Genomic DNA, 17,987 nt, shown 5'->3' on the forward strand with positions numbered 1-17,987 from the left:
ACCCTCGGGGAACCCACACTCAGGGACCCGTGAAGCACCCCGCCAGTAAAAACTGTGTGGCTGGGGAAAAAAAAAAAAAAAAGAAGAGCTCTGGATCCCGGGGTCCAGCTCTCTAAAAAGAGAAGCGTTACAGGCTATACCTTGTTTCTTCCGCCGCCACGAGGCCCGGGTACCATTCAATTTGGCCTGAAAAGACACTTTGAATGGATCCGGCTGCATAGCTAGCCCCAGCAAGGATTGCTCCAGTGGAGCTCAGCACAGCACATCTTTACTCATGACCAACACCTTAGACACTGGCGAAAAAACTGAGGAACTCCCAGTAGTGGGAGGGGTTATATAGGGAGGCAAATTCCCGTTCAGGGTTTGCCAGTGTCCATCACCTGAAGGTGGCCTATAACCACATAGTAATTACTATGGCTCTGTGTCCCGTGATGTACAATTAAGAAATAAAAGGTTTGCTGTAGATCGAAGACACCGATACACCTAAAACACCAGCAAAAATAAAAAAAATCACAGGCTTACTGGGATGGGTTATGCTAAAGCTGTTCTTACAGCTTTGTTCACCAGTGTGCAATCACTGCATTGCCCATTTAACTACGACCAGTTCCCTGTAATGTACGATTAAGAATACCATTATAATGGAAAAGTTATGGGAGTATTGGAAGGGGGATATTTCCTCTCTGGATAGGGAGGCTTGGGAGGATTGGGAGGATTGTTTGGAGCAGGGCCCTACAGTTAGGTCATACTGGAAAGCCATTTTTAAATTAAATAAACCTTGGACTACAACTTACTTTAACACCCATTCTAGCCCTACTGGGAATCCCAGACTATGAGCAGCGCTCTCACCACTCCAAGCTTCTCATATCGTATCTCCTGTACTATGCCAAAAAAGAAAATTGATGAAATGGTATTCATTGGCTCAACCTCATGTGTATGGTAAAAACGGCTCTCCCTTTATATAAAATGTCATATTCAAACGGGGATGCCATTGGAAATTTGACAAAGTGTGATCCTCTTGAACCTTTACATGATGCTCCCATTAATTGTAGGCTACCTGGTCTATGGTATTGGACGGGATCGCTGTTCTCCCATTACTAGCCCCTTTTCGCCTCAGGTTGTCCCCTCAAACCTTTTTTACTTTATCTCCCTAATATCTTTTTCCCTTCCCTTCTTCCTTCCAATAGTTCTTACTCTGAATGGTCTAAAGTTATCAGTGTGTACCCCAAGGTTCAGTGTTGGGATCCTTACTTTTTAATATCTTTATAAAGGATATAGGGTCTGGGATTAAAAGTACCATTTCAGTCTTTGCAGATGACACCAAGCTATGCAGTGGAATAACGTCCTTAGAGGATGTCTCATTTACAAGCCAACCTCAATGCAGTCTAATTGGGCCACTATGTGATTGTACCCCGAGCAAAACATGGCCACAGGGAAGCTGCAATTGTGTGAACCTAGCCTTACACATCAATAGTATTAAAATATAGGGAGCGAAAAGAAAGTTGGACAGAAGAGCCAAAATAACAGTACACTTTCAGAAAAGAAAGATTTATATCTAAATTCTTAACATAAGGCTACAGTTTTTAGAACATAAAGGCAACCCTTATGTTTGAAAATATTTATAAAACACATTTCTAATGAAGAGTGTTGTCACAGGAACAGATGTCCACCCCATCTGAAGTTTTTTCCTCACCTATTGCTCAAAAAGACTCAAGAGGGGTACTGCTATAGACAGGATAGCACAACTTTTTGCCATCAGAATCTCTGCTCTTTTTGCAAGCATGGCGTTTCAGCTCTACCCTTTATTCTCCATCGACAAGCTCCTCACAAGAACTCCAGGGGGGGTTGTCAGCTAAAATGTTCCAGGCAAGTGCTTGGAGATGGACAAAAGCTCCATTGTCAGATGGCCATGGAGGGAGAAAGGGGTGATCTGTCTAACAGATAGCCTTAGGCAGCACATTTGTTCCCAGCATTTATAATATTAAAAAAAAAACCCAAGAAGAAAGAAAGAAGAAGTGTAGGATTTTATTAAAGGTCTCCTTTACAACTGTGCAGACACGTGTTTTCCTACACTTGAAATAATTCAGGTCTCAGACTGAGCACACAGAAAACCATTGTGCCCTATTCGCACAACAATGGAGCTCTGAAGTACAGAGCAGTGTGGTAAAATGCAACATGCCTGCATTTTTCTTCACCGAAACTCGGTCCATGCATTTCTATTCACCACAGAAGCGAATAAAATGGCATTTTGACATTTCTATAATGTCCCCACTGCCCATACAGAGCAGACACCAGCCAGCACAGGAAAACAATTTTCCAGAGGGCCAGTGTGAACGAGCCCTATATAAATCCTAATGCAAATTTCTGTAAACCATCAAAATGTTATGATTTTATAAAATGTTTATGTCCACCCCCCAAACAATCTATTCCTTTAACAATTAGGAGTCTTAACTATTCACTGGACAATTCACCCAGTGAATATTCACAAAAAGATTCTCGCAGAGACCCAACAGAATTCAATTCATCCGTTTCAGCCATTCTATTATGTAGTATCTGATGGGTGAAACTTGCCTAGTGAAAGGTAAATATTTAAAAAATAGTTTATACCAAAAATAAAAAAATAAACACACACACCCCTTATTCAAGACTGAAGACAGTGATAATGAAATTAAGTCTTTAGACCAGTGTTTCTCAACTCCAGTCCTCAAGGCGCCCCAACAGCCCAACGCCCAAATCATGTTTTCAGGATTTCCCTCAGATTAAACGACGGTGGTAATTACTAAGGCAGTGAAATTGATAAAATCACTTGTGCACCTGGAGAGACTGAAAACATGACTTGTTGGGGCGCCTTGAGGACTGGAGTTGAGAAACACTGCTTTAGACAACAGAATAGAACTTGCTTTTGCAAAGCTTATATTGCACTTGATGCGAGATTGCTGCTGGACCATCTCCCTTGCAGAAGATTATACACTATAAAGCAGTAGAAGTATATATCCTACTTCTGGGTGTATTAAAATAAAATATATATATATATATATATATATATATATATATATATATATATATATATATATATATATAATTTTATTATATATACATACACACACACACTATAAATGAACCCCTTATAGTAGCGATTATCTGCTCTTTTTGTACTATAAAGGGCTAATTTTCGTTTTTAACCCCATTATCTTAGGCCTGCTTTACACCTATGTTTTTTTTTTTGGTCTTTTTGCAGAAACACACTACAATCCATTTAACATGGTTTCCTATAAGACACGTTCGCATCTGCTTTTTTCAGCTGCAGCATATTTGGAAAGGGTTAAGGACTTTTTTCAACACAAAACGGTGCTTTATTTGGTTCAATAGACCTCAATGGAGAAGCTGCAAAAAAAGCATGTAGTGTTTTGCTGTGATTTGCTTTTAATTTGCCCAACAAATTGGCCAAAAGAAAGCCTAAAAGAAATGCAAAACACAAATTGCAGCAAAATCGTGTGTGCAAAAAAAGCACAGCAAAAAGAACTTCAACGGATCAAAAGCAAACTGCATAGGTGTGAACCCAGCCTTATGCTGGCCATACACTTATCAATTTTCAGATGAGAGTATTCATTATGAAAAATCTTTGTACATTCACTGAAAAAAAGAATGTCGTTTGAAAATTTCACTTGCTTTTAACAGTGTTTTAAAATGAAAGTAATTTCTGAACGAAAACCACATACACTGTCTGAAAATTCCTTTGACCAATTTTCCCGTCACTGGTCGAAAACGAACGTCGACTTAACCCCAGTAACAATTAGAAAATCAGACGAACGTTCTTAAAATGAAAATTGTTTTGAAGGAAGACGTTGTTTTTGTATGGCCAGCATAAGTGACAGCAGGCGCAGGTAGCTTTTATCAAGCCACCAGCCTATGACAAGGGAGTCGGTCATACATAACATATAAGCGTTTTGTCTGAAAAGCGACAAAATGGTCTTAATTATTTTTTTAATTAAATAAAAAATTTGATCTTCCGAGTATTATATTTACCAGATTTAACCTCTAATAGTATATACAGTATATCTCTGTCTGTTATTCTCAGAATGGATTCAAGACTTTGCTCCAGAACCATATACAGTAGTTGGTCATTTATATTTACACTGCATAGAGATATTTAAGAATAAATTGCTGTTTATTTTAAAAACTTTACATATTAAATAAATTATACACCACACTTTTTTTATGATCCGATTACCGGAAACAATAAAATCGCCCAACCAATCGATTATGAAAATAATTGTTCGTTGCAGCCCTACTAGATTTAAAGGGTAAGTTCACCTTACAGAAAAATAAGATACACTTACACAGGACGCCCTCCTCATCTTCCCCAGTCCCGCTGACCTGTAGCGCGGCGATCTCCTGCACAGACACATCGGGTCGTCACCTCATCGGTCCAGGGCTTAGAAAACCCCAGCAGCTTAATCTCCAAAAACCAACCTCGTCGGGAGGTACATGAAGGAGCATTGTAATTGGTCAGTGCTGTGACATGGGCGCCGCCGAATAATCAGAACCCGCGAAGCCCGTCCTGTCCCCGCAGGCGAAGAGGGGAGAAAGATTTCAAATCCCCAGACCGGTACAGCGGCGATACGATCTAGCAGTGTGGGGGGTAGGGGGGAAATCGCCGGACTTCAGATTAGCGGGAGAAAAAGACAAGCGCCTCTGAGTGCAGGTATTTATTTAAGGGATGGCCACGGTAATCCAACAAGGCACTCGCAGGTGTGTGACGTCACCGGAGTGGATGGCCGCGGTCCCCCGCAAGGAGAAACAGTCAGCTGGGCTGGATGGAAATTCCGTAATCCAACAAGGCGCTCGTAGGCGTGTGACGTCACCGGAGTGGAAATCCACTCCGGTGACGTCACACGCCTATGAGCGCCTTGTTGGATTACGGAATTTCCATCAACCCAGCTGACTCCTTGTGGGGGACCGCAGCCATCCCTTCGGAGTCACTCCGCTGCCTATCCACGCTATGGACGCCGGGACTGATCCAGGAGTTGTTCCCCTTCGGAGTTGATCTTTCCTTATTTCCCTGTAAGCGTGGATTACTTGCATATTGTTACCAATAAATACCTGCAGTCAGAGGCACTTTTCTTTTGTCTTTTTCTCATGCTTACTTAGAGAGCTGAATTCGCTCACCTGAAAAGCCTGCCCTCAGCGCTGGTTCCTACACAGAGACACTCCAGCTTTTCAACCACAGTTTTCAACCATAGTGACTTTTTGTCATGGACTATTTATAATCTTCAGCAATTACAGTTTATTCTCATCCTTAGCCTACTGTTTAACTGCATTTTATATATATATATATATATATATATATATATATATATATATATATATATATATATATATATATTCAGATTAGCAGGGGGTGGGGGTCCAGTGTAAGTTTACCTTACAGATTTTCTATAAAAGATGAAATTACACTGTAAACAAAGATCACTGTTCTTTAGTTCCCATTATCAGTTTTAACAATTTAGACAAAAGTACAGGTTCAAATTTCTAATCAAACTATGCAATTCGCAATGTATTGTATTTAATAAATTAAAATGTAAAAAAAACATACCTGACTTGCTAGTCCTAGATCGATCACTCCTGTGGTCATCCTTGGCTTTTTCCTTATCAGCCGTTTTATCATCCCCTTTTTCAGAAGTTTCATCTTTTAAGCTTGGGGAAGACCTGCGCAAAATGTTTATATGAAAGTAGTCACAATACACAAATTGCTTCAAACAGCTGTAAAAAAATTATACACTTTCCATTAACAAAAATAGTATTATACTCCTGTGCCACCCCCTACCAGCAATATTAAATTAACCCTGTGATACAGGTAGCTGCAGACATCAATCTGCGTTCGGTAAAACAAACAAGGATTATAATGAAGGATGGGGTACCAAGGTTCGCCATCACTGGTATAGGATATGGGATGGCTCCAACACACAACATTCACTATAGAGGTGTACCCTTTTAAAGGAGCCAGGACTTTACTTGGGCATGGTGAAAGGCTCAAATAAAAAAATAAACTATAATAGATGAGATAGAGATAGAGATAGATATATATATAAAAAATCTCCTCCATGATGCAGTATGTATATAAAGGAAACTATTACAATATTGCACTTACATGTAATCAGACTAAACGTGCTTTACATAAAGTACATCAGCGTCAAGCATCCGCTCTCCACTTCTGGCATTGGCACAGACTAATATCACACAGATTTGCCCTCAACGCTGCTGAACCTGGGAACTCTACTGTGTTTGGTGATGTCTCCTCTTGCTGAGCAACCTGTGATGCTGGGTGATGTCAGTCTGTACTGATGTCTGAAGTGAAGATGCTCGCCACTAATGTACTTTACATTAAGTACAAAAAGTGCAATATTATAATAAATGCGCTAATTTATATACATACTGCACCATGGAGGACCTTTGCTATGCGCCTTTCACAGTAACCAAGTGAAGTCTCGGCCCCTTAAAGAGGTACACCACTACAGAGAACGTCATTGAGTGTTGGAGCCATGCCGCAGGAGAAAAAAGAGGAGAACCAATCACCCCATTAAAGGGTAAGTGCGCAATTTTAACTAATGGGTATATTGGGTCTCCATTATAAGATGAGAGCAATATGAGAGGTGGTGGTATTCACTGAAGAGGTGAAGGATGGTCTTAGATTGAGAAGGATAAAGTTGAGTAAAGATTCTCAGTTGGTGTGCATGAAGCAACAGTGTGAACTTGTCCATCATAAGCTGACAATATTCACAGAAGCAACACAGTGTGGTCTCTTACCATAAGCGGATTTACATTCACTGAAGAATATAGTTTACACATGGTTTAACATGGAATTTAGATGTTGCACCAAGATGTACAGTACAGTTTTATTCTATTACGCAAATTTGCATTTGCTTCAAATTGAACATGGTTGCTGGTTTAGAGTTAATGTTTACATAATAATTGGTGTATTTTTCACACATTTCATGAGATAAGTAGGGTAGCATTCTTTAAGATAATAAATTAATGTCTATTAACACATGCTAAATAATAATTACTACAATGGGCCCTATTCGCTCTTGGTATTGCCAAATCACAGCTATCCCGGGAGACTGTGTACTAAACCTCTGTGCACGCGCAGAAAACCTTGCTGGCAAATAGTGACCATATAAACCGAACTGGCAGCACTATGTGCATATGCACTACCGGTCTATGTCAGGTCATTTGGACCTGGAAAAGACTGGCGGTGCATCTGTGCATGCACCGGAATTTAAGATGGATAGAGAGGTGAAGTTAACTTTATGTAATGCCTGGAGGGAGAGTTGGAAGTGACTGAGGGAAAGAAAAAAAAGAAAAAAAAAAGAAAAAAAAAAAAGAAGAAAGAAAAAGATAGGCCTATAGTCAGTACATAATAGGAAAGTAATATGAATGCACATACAGCAAAGCACTCAATGTTCCATCCAAACAAACAAATTTGTAACACACTTTAAAGCTGTAGTATTACATGAAAATTTAGGATTTCAAGGCATGAGCACATATGAACTGACACCATATGCATGAATTAGCTGATTTAACAGTTGCAAACGGTTACAGATAAGGCCAAAACCACGAATCAATGAAAATAGTTGTCAACCATTTTCATAAAATCGGCCGCATACTGAATGCATTATTTGTTTACATTTCAGGAAATACAGTGCAGCACACATACAGCTCAGTACACCATCCATACATGTCAGTAAGTGCCTGTAAACTTGTGAATGTGCGAGAAGCAATGCCTCATGGGATGTAGTCCTGTGCAGGAAGTTAGAGGTTCTAAAGGCAGAAGTTCTTTTTTCCTTGCTATAGGGGCACTCTATACGATACTTTGCAGCTATTGGGGCACTCTGAAGGCAGGAGGAGCCAGAAGCGTCGGCAGGGGACCCAGGAGAGGAGAATCAGGGCTGCTCTGTGCAAACCCATTACACAGAGCAGGTAAGTATAACATGTTTGTTAAAAAAAAAAAAAAAAAAAAAAAAAAAAAAATCACTTTAACCACTTCAGCCCCGGAAGATGTGGCTGCTGAATGACCGGGCCATTTTTTGCGATTCGGCACAGTGTCCCTTTCACTGGCAATTGCGCGGTCGTGCGACACTGCACTCAAGCAAAAATTACGTTTTTTTCCCCACAAATAGAGCTTTCTTTTGGTGGTATTTGATCATCTCTGCGTTTTTTATTTTTTGCGCTATAAACAAAAAAAAAAAACGCAACAATTTTGGGGGGAAAAAAAATAAAAAAAATATTTTGTACTTTTTGCTATAATATTCCCGTTTTTTTTTTTTTTAAAGAGCTATTTTTTTTTCCTCAGTTTAGGCTGATATATATTCTTCTACATATTTTTTGGGGAAAAAAAAAAAAAGTCACAATAAGTGTATATTGATTGGTTTGCGCAAAAGTTCTAGCGTCTATAAAATAGGGGATAGATTTATGATTTATTATATATATATATATATATATATATATATATATATATATATATATATATATATATATATATATATATATATTTTTTAACTTGTATGGGCGGCGATCTGCAATTTTTTATCGCGACTGCGACATTATGGCGGACACTTGACACATTTTTGGGACCGTTAGCATTTGTACAGCGATCAGTGCTATAAAATTGCACTGATTACTGTAAAAATGTAAATCTAAAATAAGGAAGAGTATTCAGCGCTGACCAAAAGGATACTGACAAGGTGGACTGCTAGCAAGCACTCAAGGCTAACGCAAAACACCTAAAAAAAAAAAAAAAAAAAAAAAAAAAAAAAAAAATATAAAAAGTGTTGCGCAATTTTTATATATTGTATACTATATGGACATTTATGAATTGCGCAGCACTGTTTATATTTTTACTGTAAAAATGTCACTGGCAGGGAAGGGGTTAACACTAGGGGGCGATCAACTGTAGGGGGAGGGGACTGACCTAGAGGAAATGACAGATCGTGGTTCCTAGCTATTAGGAACTCACGATCTGTCTATCACAGAACATAGCTACGACGGCTCGTGGGATCATTCCGACCTGCCGCAGTATAATGACGGCGGCTGGTCAGCAAGCGGTTAAAGACTTTGCAGGACAGATCAGCATCTGAAACCAGAGAAGGTGGAGGCGGATAGACTGGAGATAATATAAGGCATTACAATTACATTTAAAGTAAGCTTACCAGTATTGTGCATTATATTTACTGTAAAATGATCATATCCAAAAAAAAAAAAAAAAGCTCAGCTTTTAGTACTACCTGTAATGTAAGATTTATATCTCCTTCCACCCTTCATATAGCTTAATGTCAGACTCCTAGTTATATTTTTCTCCAGAAGTAGGATATAGATATTTGCGCACACACACACACACATACAGTTGTGCTTTTAAGTTTACATACCCTGGCAGAATTTACGATTTCTTGGTCATTTTTCAGAGAATATGAATGATAACACAAAAAAACTTTTCACTCATGGTTAGAGTTTGGCTGAAGCCATTTTATTATCAACTGTTTACTCTTTAAAACAATGCCAAAACTACCCTAATGACCCTGATCAAAAGTTGACACAAAGGGGTTTGAATGGCTATTAAAAAGGTAACCATCCTCACCTGTGATCTGTTTGCATGTAATGAGTTTCTGTATATAAAAGGTCAATGAGTTTCTGGACTCCTGACAGACCCTTGCATTTCTCATCCAGTGCTGCACTGACGTTTCTGGATTCTGAGTCATGGGAAAAGCAAAAGAATTGTCAAAGGATCTGCGGGAAAAAGGTAGTTGAACTGTATAAAACACGAAAGGGATATAAAAATATACCCAAGGAATTGAGAATGCCAATTAGTGTTCAAACTCTAATCAAGAAGTGGAAAATGAGGGGTTCTGTTGAAACCAAAGTTAGACCAACTAAAATTATAGCCACAACTGCCAGGAAAATTGTTCGGGATGCAAAGAAAAACCCACAAATAACTTCAGGTGAAATACAGGACTCTCTGAAAACACATGGTGTGGCTGTTTCAAGATGTACAATAAGGAGGCACTTGAAGAAAGATGGGCTACATGGTCGAGTTGCCAGATGAAAGCCATTACTACGCAAATGCCACAAAGTATCCCGCTTACAATACGCCAAACATCACAGGGACAAGCCTCAAACCTTCTGGCACAAAGTCATTTGGAGTGATGAGACCAAAATTTAGCTTTTTGGCCACAAGCATAAGAAGAGTCAACAAGGCCTATGATGAAAGGTACACCATTCCTACTGTGAAACACGGAGGTGGATCACTGATGTTTTGGGGGATGTGTGAACTACAAAAAAGGCACAGGAAATTTGGTCAAAATTGAGGGCAAGATGAATGCAGTATGTTATCAAAAAATACTGGAGGAACATTTGCATTCATCAGCCAGAAAACTGTGAATGGGACGTACTTGGACATTCCAACGCGACAATTACCCAAAACACAAGGCCAAGTCAATCTGTCATTGGCTACAGCAGAATAAAGTGAAGGTTCTGGAGTTGCCATCTCAGTCTCCTGACCTCAATATCATTGAGCCACTCTGGGGAGATCTCAAACGTGCAATTCATACAGGACAGCCCAAGAATTTACAGAAACTGGGAGGCTTTTTGCCAGAGGAATGGGCAGCTTTACCACCTGAGAAGATAAAGAGCCTTATCCACAAATACCACAAAAGACTTCAGTCATTGATGTTAAAGAGGGCAATACACGATATTGATATTAAGAACTGGGGTATGTAAACTTTTGATCAGGGTCATTTCGGTAGTTTCTGTTGTAATTATAACTGTTGTAAACACAGTTGATTGATAATAAATGCCTTCAGTCAAACACCAACCATGAGTGAAAGAAAAGTTTGTGTCATTCATATTTTCTGAAAAATGGCCTAGAAATCATACATTCTGACAGGATATGTACACTTATGAACACAACTGTGTATTGTATGTGTATGTATATATTTTGCTTCACAGTATAAAATTAACCCCTTATAGTAGTGATCACCTGCTCTTTTTGTACTATAAAGGGCTAATCTTAGGTTTTTTTTTTTTTAAACCCAATTATGACAGGCGATAAAAAAACAAAGCAAAACACAAAAAAAAAAAAAAAACAAAAAAAAAAAAAAAACGCATGCTGCTGCTACTAAACCTCTTAGGCCTGGTTCACACCTATGCGTTTTCTGGTGCTTTTTGCAGAAACGCACTACACTACTTTTTTCAGCCGCTGCATATTTAGAAAGGGTCAAGGACTTTAATGCAATAACGGTGCTTTTTTGTCTCAATAGACTTCAATGGAGAAACTTCAGAAAAGCATGTAGTGCGTTTTTTGCAGCAATTTACGTTTAACCACTTCAAATCCCGCGTAAAGTTATATGACGGCCGCAAGGTGGCGCGCTCAGCTTGGGCGGCCGACATATGATGTCCTCGACAGCGTCACTGGGGAGCTGATGCGCTTCCCCGCATGGCCATGTTCTTGGAAGATTCTCACAGAGCAGGGGCAGAAGATCCCACCACCTGTGACATCAGGGAGCCAGTGGATTTGTAACATGTTACACCCTAAATATGGGTGCAACATGTTACAAAAGGTGAACTTGTCCTTTGATGGATATAATTGGACACTTCGGCAGTATTTAGATCCATTACATATTGATTGCTAAGGTAAACGGTCTATTGTGTTTTACATTATGTACAGTGGGGACAGAAAGTAGAAAAAAAAAAGTTCATTTTTCCTCATTAAATGTACACACAGCACCCCATATTGACAGAAAAACACAGAATTGTTGACATTTTTGCAGATTTATTAAAAAAGAAAAACTGAAATATCACATGGTCCTAAGTATTCAGACCCTTTGCTCAGTATTTAGTAGAAGCACCCTTTTAAACTAATACAGCCATGAGTCTTTTTGGGAAAGATGCAACAAGTTTTTCACACCTGGATTTGGGGATCCTATGCCATTCCTCCTTGCAGATCCTCTCCAGTTCTGTCAGGTTGGATGGTAAACGTTGGTGGACAGACATTTTTAGGTCTCTCCAGAGATGCTTAATTGGGTTTACGTCAAGGCTCTGGCTGGGCCATTCAAGAACAGTTACAGAGTTGTTGTGAAGCCACTCCTTCATTTTAGCTGTGTGCTTAGGGTCACTGTCTTGTTGGAAGGTAAACCTTCGGCCCAGTCTGAGGTCCTGAGCACTCTGGAGAAGGTTTTCGTCCAGGATATCCCTGTACTTGGCCGCATTAATCTTTCCCTCGATTGCAACCAGTCGTCCTGTTCTGCAGCTGAAAAACACCCCCACAGCATGATGCTGCCACCATCATGCTTCACTGTTGGGACTGTATTGGACAGGTGATGAGCAGTGCCTGGTTTTCTCCACATATACCGCTTAGAATTAAGGTCAAAAAGTTCTATCTTGGTCTCATCAGACCAGAGAATCTTATTTCTCACCATCTTAGAGTCCTTCAGGAGTTTTTTTTTTAGACAACTCCATGCGGGCTTTCATGTGTCTTGCACTGAGGAGAGGCTTCCGTTGGGCCACTCTGCCATAAAGCCCCGACTGGTGGAGGGCTGCAGTGATGGTGGACTTTCTACAACTTTCTCCCATCTCCCGACTGCATCTCTGGAGCTCAGCCACAGTGATCTTTGGGTTCTTCTTTACCTCTCTCACCAAGGCTCTTCTCCCCCCATAGCTCAGTTTGGCCGGACGGCCAGCTCTAGGAAGGGTTCCGGTCGTCCCAAACGTCTTCCATTTAAGGATTATGGAGGCCACTGTGCTCTTAGGAACCTTAAGTGCAGCAGAAATTTTTTTGTAACCTTGGCAAGATCTGTGCCTTGCCACAATTCTGTCTGAGCTCTTCAGGCAGTTCCTTTGACCTCATGATTCTCATTTGCTCTGACATGCACTGTGAGCTGTAAGGTCTTAAATAGACAGGTGTGTGGCTTTCCTAATCAAGTCGAATCAGTATAAATCAAACACAGCTGGACTCAAATGAAGGTGTAGAACCATCTCAAGGATGATCAGAAGAAATGGACAGCACCTGAGTTAAATATGTGAGTGTCACAGCAAAGGGTCTGAATACTTAGGACCATGTGATATTTCAGTTTTCTTTTTTAATAAATATGTCAACAATTCTGTGTTTTTCTGTCAATATGGGGTGCTGTGTGTACAATGAGGAAAAAAAAATGAACTTAAATGATTTTAGCAAATGGTTGCAATATAACAAAGAGTAAAAAATTTAAGGGGGTCTGAATACTTTCCGCCCCCACTGTATATTTATAGGTCATTTTAAATTGTGAGGGCACCAATAAAATAGAGTGCTAGTTACAAAATTCACATAATTTTAAAATTTTCAAATAGTGAGCTTCACCATATTTAGTACACAACAGTTATTTTCTTTTGGTGAAACCTTGATTGTTATGCTATATGCAGATATTTTGATATATCAATTTAGTTGGCATGTGAAACAGCAGCTATTCCATTAAAATTAGGTTTGAGGTTAGAGATAAAGCCAGAGTTTTCTGAGTATTTAATGGAGAAGCGATTAACTCGTGTGCAAAGCAAATTAAAGAAAAAGAACTAGAAGTGAAAAGAGCCTAAAAGAAAAGTAAGGGAATTACAAACAGCAACAGAGAAGAAACAAATATCATAAAAAGTATAAAGGGTTATAAAGAAGCAAATACACTTACAAGCAGTTTCAACCCCAGAAAATCGGGCAGAAATGCCAATAAGCAAAACATGCAGTATGCACCAAGCAAAAAACCAGAAGAACCAGTGTTTAGGGCACTTTCACATGGGTGGTGTATGTGAACAAATCCCCTGCTGAATCGAAACAGAACAGAACTTTTGTGACAATGTCTCACAAGGTTCTTCCCCCAGCCTGAAACTGGAACAGACTCATCCTATGTTATCCTTGTACCTCCAATCTCATTTTTTCAAGGTGGAGAAAAAATAAATCCTTACTTTTCATACTTGTCTGTTGAACGCCGCTGGTCGCTGCTTGATGACTTTTTTGGCTCACTTTCTTTTTTTTCTGAAGGTTTCTTCCCAGCAGGCTCATTTTTTGCCTACAAGGGTCAAGCAATACACATTAACAGAGAAACCAACATCTGATTATTACTCCGATAAGTAGAGCAGATAAGGGCCTCTACTGCAGACATTACTAAATGATAAATGACGCACAAATTATGTTAAAAAATGCTGACAAACTAGTCTACACATACACTGCATGTCTTGGTGCAAATTTGTGATTCCAAAGAGAACCACTTTTAGATTGGGGGGGGGGGGGGGGGGGGGGGGGGAGGCAGATAGTTAGGCACTTAAAGCGAGGTTCCAGCCTCCAATGTTTTTTTTTTTTTAAAGTCAAAGTCAGCAGCTACAAATACTCTCTGTTGGGGCTGATCCAAATGCGGAGAGGACGTGCCAAGATTGGGTGATCAAGACCTGGTTTCAATCCAGCCTAAAACGCAGCTTACCATTTGCGCAGGTTCGCCCGAAAAAAAATTATGCGACGCTGCGGCTGGCTAGTCCCAGAGGCGATCAAGGTAGATCCTCTTTGATCATAGCCCTGGAGGACGTCATGACATCACTTCCAGTACAAGCTGGAAGTAAACTTTTTTTTTTTTCACACATCATGGGACACAGAGTTAGTCTAATATTCATTACCTACTGGGTTATACGCCATCTCTAGGGGAATGGACACTGGTAGACAAAGTCTTAGACAGGAAATGATCCCCTATATAACCCCTCCCATACAGGAAGTACATCCATTTTTTAACAGTGTCTGCAAGGTGGCCCAGAAGGCCCTGGTTCCCGAAGATTGCGAGAATGACAATAGACGGGTCACGAGCGCTTCCATGTCCACCCCAATTTACAGTCTCTAATTTTGACAGCATGGCTATTAAAAGCCAGGGTGTTGAAGGAATGCGGCATCTCGGGACCAGTGGTGTCTACCCTAGTGAATGCTAGAAAAGCTGTCACTAGGAAGATCTATCATAAGGTCTGGAAGACATATTGCTTGGTGTGAAGCCAGAAAATGGCATCCTCGAAAATACATGATTGGGAGAATTCTCTTTTCTACAGTCAGCTGTGGAAATCAGAGGTCAGATTTCGGCCGTCAGTATTCTTCCAAAGGCCTTTAGCTTCCCATTCGCTGGTCCGAACATTTATGCAGGGGGCAACTCGTTTGCTTCCCCCCATTAGGTCACCTATATGTTCTTGGGACTTGAACTTGGTGCTGTCTGTGTTACAGAAACAAACATTTGAGCCCATCAAGTAAATTCCATTAGACTTATCACGCAAGCTAGCCTTCCTGATGGCCATCACCTCGGCTAGAAGGGTTTTGGAGTTGGCAGCCCTTTCATGCAGGGAACCGTACTTGATCCTTCACCACGAGAGGGTTGTGTTCATTCGGCCTGTCATTTAAATCAGGATATTATTTTGCCTTTTTTCTCTCAGCCTCGTTCGGCGGAAGAAAGATGACTGCATTCCTTGGATGTTGTCCAGGCAGTCAAGGTTTATTGGTCTAGATCTGTGGAGATCCGAAGATCAGACTCTTGTTTTACCAAGAAGGAGCGAGCGTGCAGCTTCCAAAGCTTCCATAGCCAATTGGGTCCGTCAATTGGTTATTCAGGCCTATGGTCTGAAACCTAAAGCTCCTCCTTTTAGGGTGAGAGATCATTCTACCATGGGTGTAGGCACCTCCTTGGCTTTTCGCCATCAGGTATCTGTGGCTCAGATTTGTAAGGCTGCTACCTAGTCTTCAGTGCATACGTTCACCAAATTTTACGAGCAGCCGAGGATTCGGCTTTCGGCTGCAGTGTACCGGGGGCTGCCGTATAAGGTCTGATGGCTATTGTTTGGCAGGGTGTCTCCCTCCCCTCAAGGCAATTGCTCTAGGACGTCCCAGTAGTTAATGAATATTAGCCCAACTCTGTTTCCCATGATGTATGAAAAATAGGATTTTTTCATCATACTTACCTGTAAAATCCTTTTCTTAGTACATTATGGGACACAGAGATCCCTCCCCTCCCATACAGGAAGTACATCAGTTTTGTAGAAAGCACCAAATCCTTAAAAAAGAGGGGAAGGATCCCTGTGTCCCATGATGTACCCAAAGAAAAAAAAAATGGATTTTACAGGTAAGGTATGATGAAAAAAAATCCTATTTTTTTTTTAAAAGCAAAAGATTGTTTGCTTTTTAACCACTTCAATACCAGGCCTATTCTGGCACTTCTCATTTTCTTTGCTAGAAAATTACTCAAATGCCCCAAACATGATATATGTTTTTTTTAGCAGACACCCTAGGGAATAAAATGGCGGTCATTGCAAATTTTTTTATTTGCGCAATTTTTTAAATGCCTTTTTCTGGGAAAAAAAAAAAAAACACGGTTTCATGATTAAAAAACAAAACAGTAAAGTTAGCCCAATTTTTTTGTATAATGTGAAAGATGATGTTACGCCGAGTAAATAGATACCCAACATGTCACGCTTTAGCCACTTGCCGACCGCCGCATGTACATATACGTCCTAAGTTTGGCGGCGGATATCGTTATGGCAGCAGCTAGCTGCCATGACCCCAGTATCCCCGTTTTTGTGCGGCGGTCAGCTACAAGAGAAAAGTGGTCTCTGCGGCGGATTCGCCGCGAGATCACTTTTAATCGGTGGCGGGAGAGGGGGGCCCCCGCCGCAATCCAGTGCCCTCCGTCGGCGGCAGCGGCGATCGCGTATATCCCCTAGCTGTGCATGGAGACGAGTGAGGGGAAGATGGCGCCCACTCGTCTCCATGACACTGCAGGGCGGAAGCAACGTCAACACATCACTTCCGCCCATACGTCTTAAAGGCATATTTTTTTCAATGTCATTTATTTTTTAAATGACTTTTTATAAATTGCTTTTTAGTGTAAATATGAGATCTGAGGTCTTTTTGACAAGAGGACCTGTCATGCTTTTTTCTATTACAAGGGATGTTTACATTCCTTGTAAAAGGAATAAAAGTGACAACTTTTTTTTTTTTTTTTTAAACCATGTAAAAATAAAACCATGTAAAAGAAAGAAAAATTAAAAAAAATTTTTTTTTAACGCCCCGTTCCTGACGAGCTCGTGCGCTGAAGCGAATGCATACGTGAGTAGCACCCGCATATGACAATGGTGGTCAAACCACACATGTGAGGTATCGCCGCGATCATTAGAGCGAGAGCAATAATTCTAGCCCTAGACCTCCTCTAACGCAAAACACTCAACCTGTAGAACATTGACGCCATGCCACGAGCGGGCGCAATTCTGAAGCGTGACATGTTGGGTATCAATTTACTCGGCGTAACGTTATCTTTTATAAAAAAAAAAATTTGGCTAGCTTTACTGTTATTTTTTTTATTCAAAAAAGTGATTTTTTTTTTCCAAAAAAAGCGCACTTGTAAGACCGCTGCACAAATACGGTGTGAAAAAAAAGTATTGCAATGACCGCAATTTTATTCTCTAGGGTGTTAGAAAAAAGAAATTTAGTGTTTGGGGGTTCTAAGTCATTTTCTAGCAAAAAAAAAAAAAAACTAACTGTTTTAAACATGTAAACACCTAAATTCCAAAACGAGGTTGGTCCTTAAGTGGTTAAAATTGCGCACTCATGGAATGGCACCAAACTTTGGTACTTAAAAAATCTCCATAGGCGACGCTTTGAAAATTTTTACAGGTTACCAGTTTAGAGTTACAGAGAAGGTCCAGTGCTAGAATTGTTGCACATGCTCTAACACACACAGCGATACTTCACATGTGTGGTTTGAAAAGCGTTTACATATGCGGGTGGGACTTACGTGTGTGTTCTCTTCTGAGCGCAAGCTACCGGGGGACAGGGGAGTTTTAAATTTTTATTTTACTTAATTTGATCACTTTTATTCCTATTACAAGGAGTGTAAACATCCCTTGTAATAGGAATCTATTGTCACAGGTCCTCTTTATGGAGAGATGCAGGGTCAATA

At 40.2% G+C, this 17,987-nt stretch overlaps 1 protein-coding gene across 2 annotated transcripts in view; it reads right to left on the bottom strand.

Annotated features, from left to right (window-relative positions):
• The window catches only part of LOC141105239 (scaffold attachment factor B2-like), a 140,517-nt gene that overhangs the window by 54,662 nt on the left and 67,868 nt on the right, over positions 1-17,987 (bottom strand). For both annotated transcript variants that reach the window (XM_073595136.1, XM_073595129.1), the window contains exons 9-10: positions 13,978-14,081; positions 5,594-5,706 (exon numbers count right to left, since the gene is read on the bottom strand). In XM_073595136.1, the coding sequence (XP_073451237.1) occupies positions 5,594-5,706; positions 13,978-14,081 (217 nt within the window). The remainder of the gene's footprint in view (positions 1-5,593; positions 5,707-13,977; positions 14,082-17,987) is intronic.

The sequence above is a fragment of the Aquarana catesbeiana genome, linkage group LG01, assembly GCF_042186555.1.
Source record: "Aquarana catesbeiana isolate 2022-GZ linkage group LG01, ASM4218655v1, whole genome shotgun sequence".
Taxonomy (NCBI): Eukaryota; Metazoa; Chordata; class Amphibia; order Anura; family Ranidae; genus Aquarana; species Aquarana catesbeiana.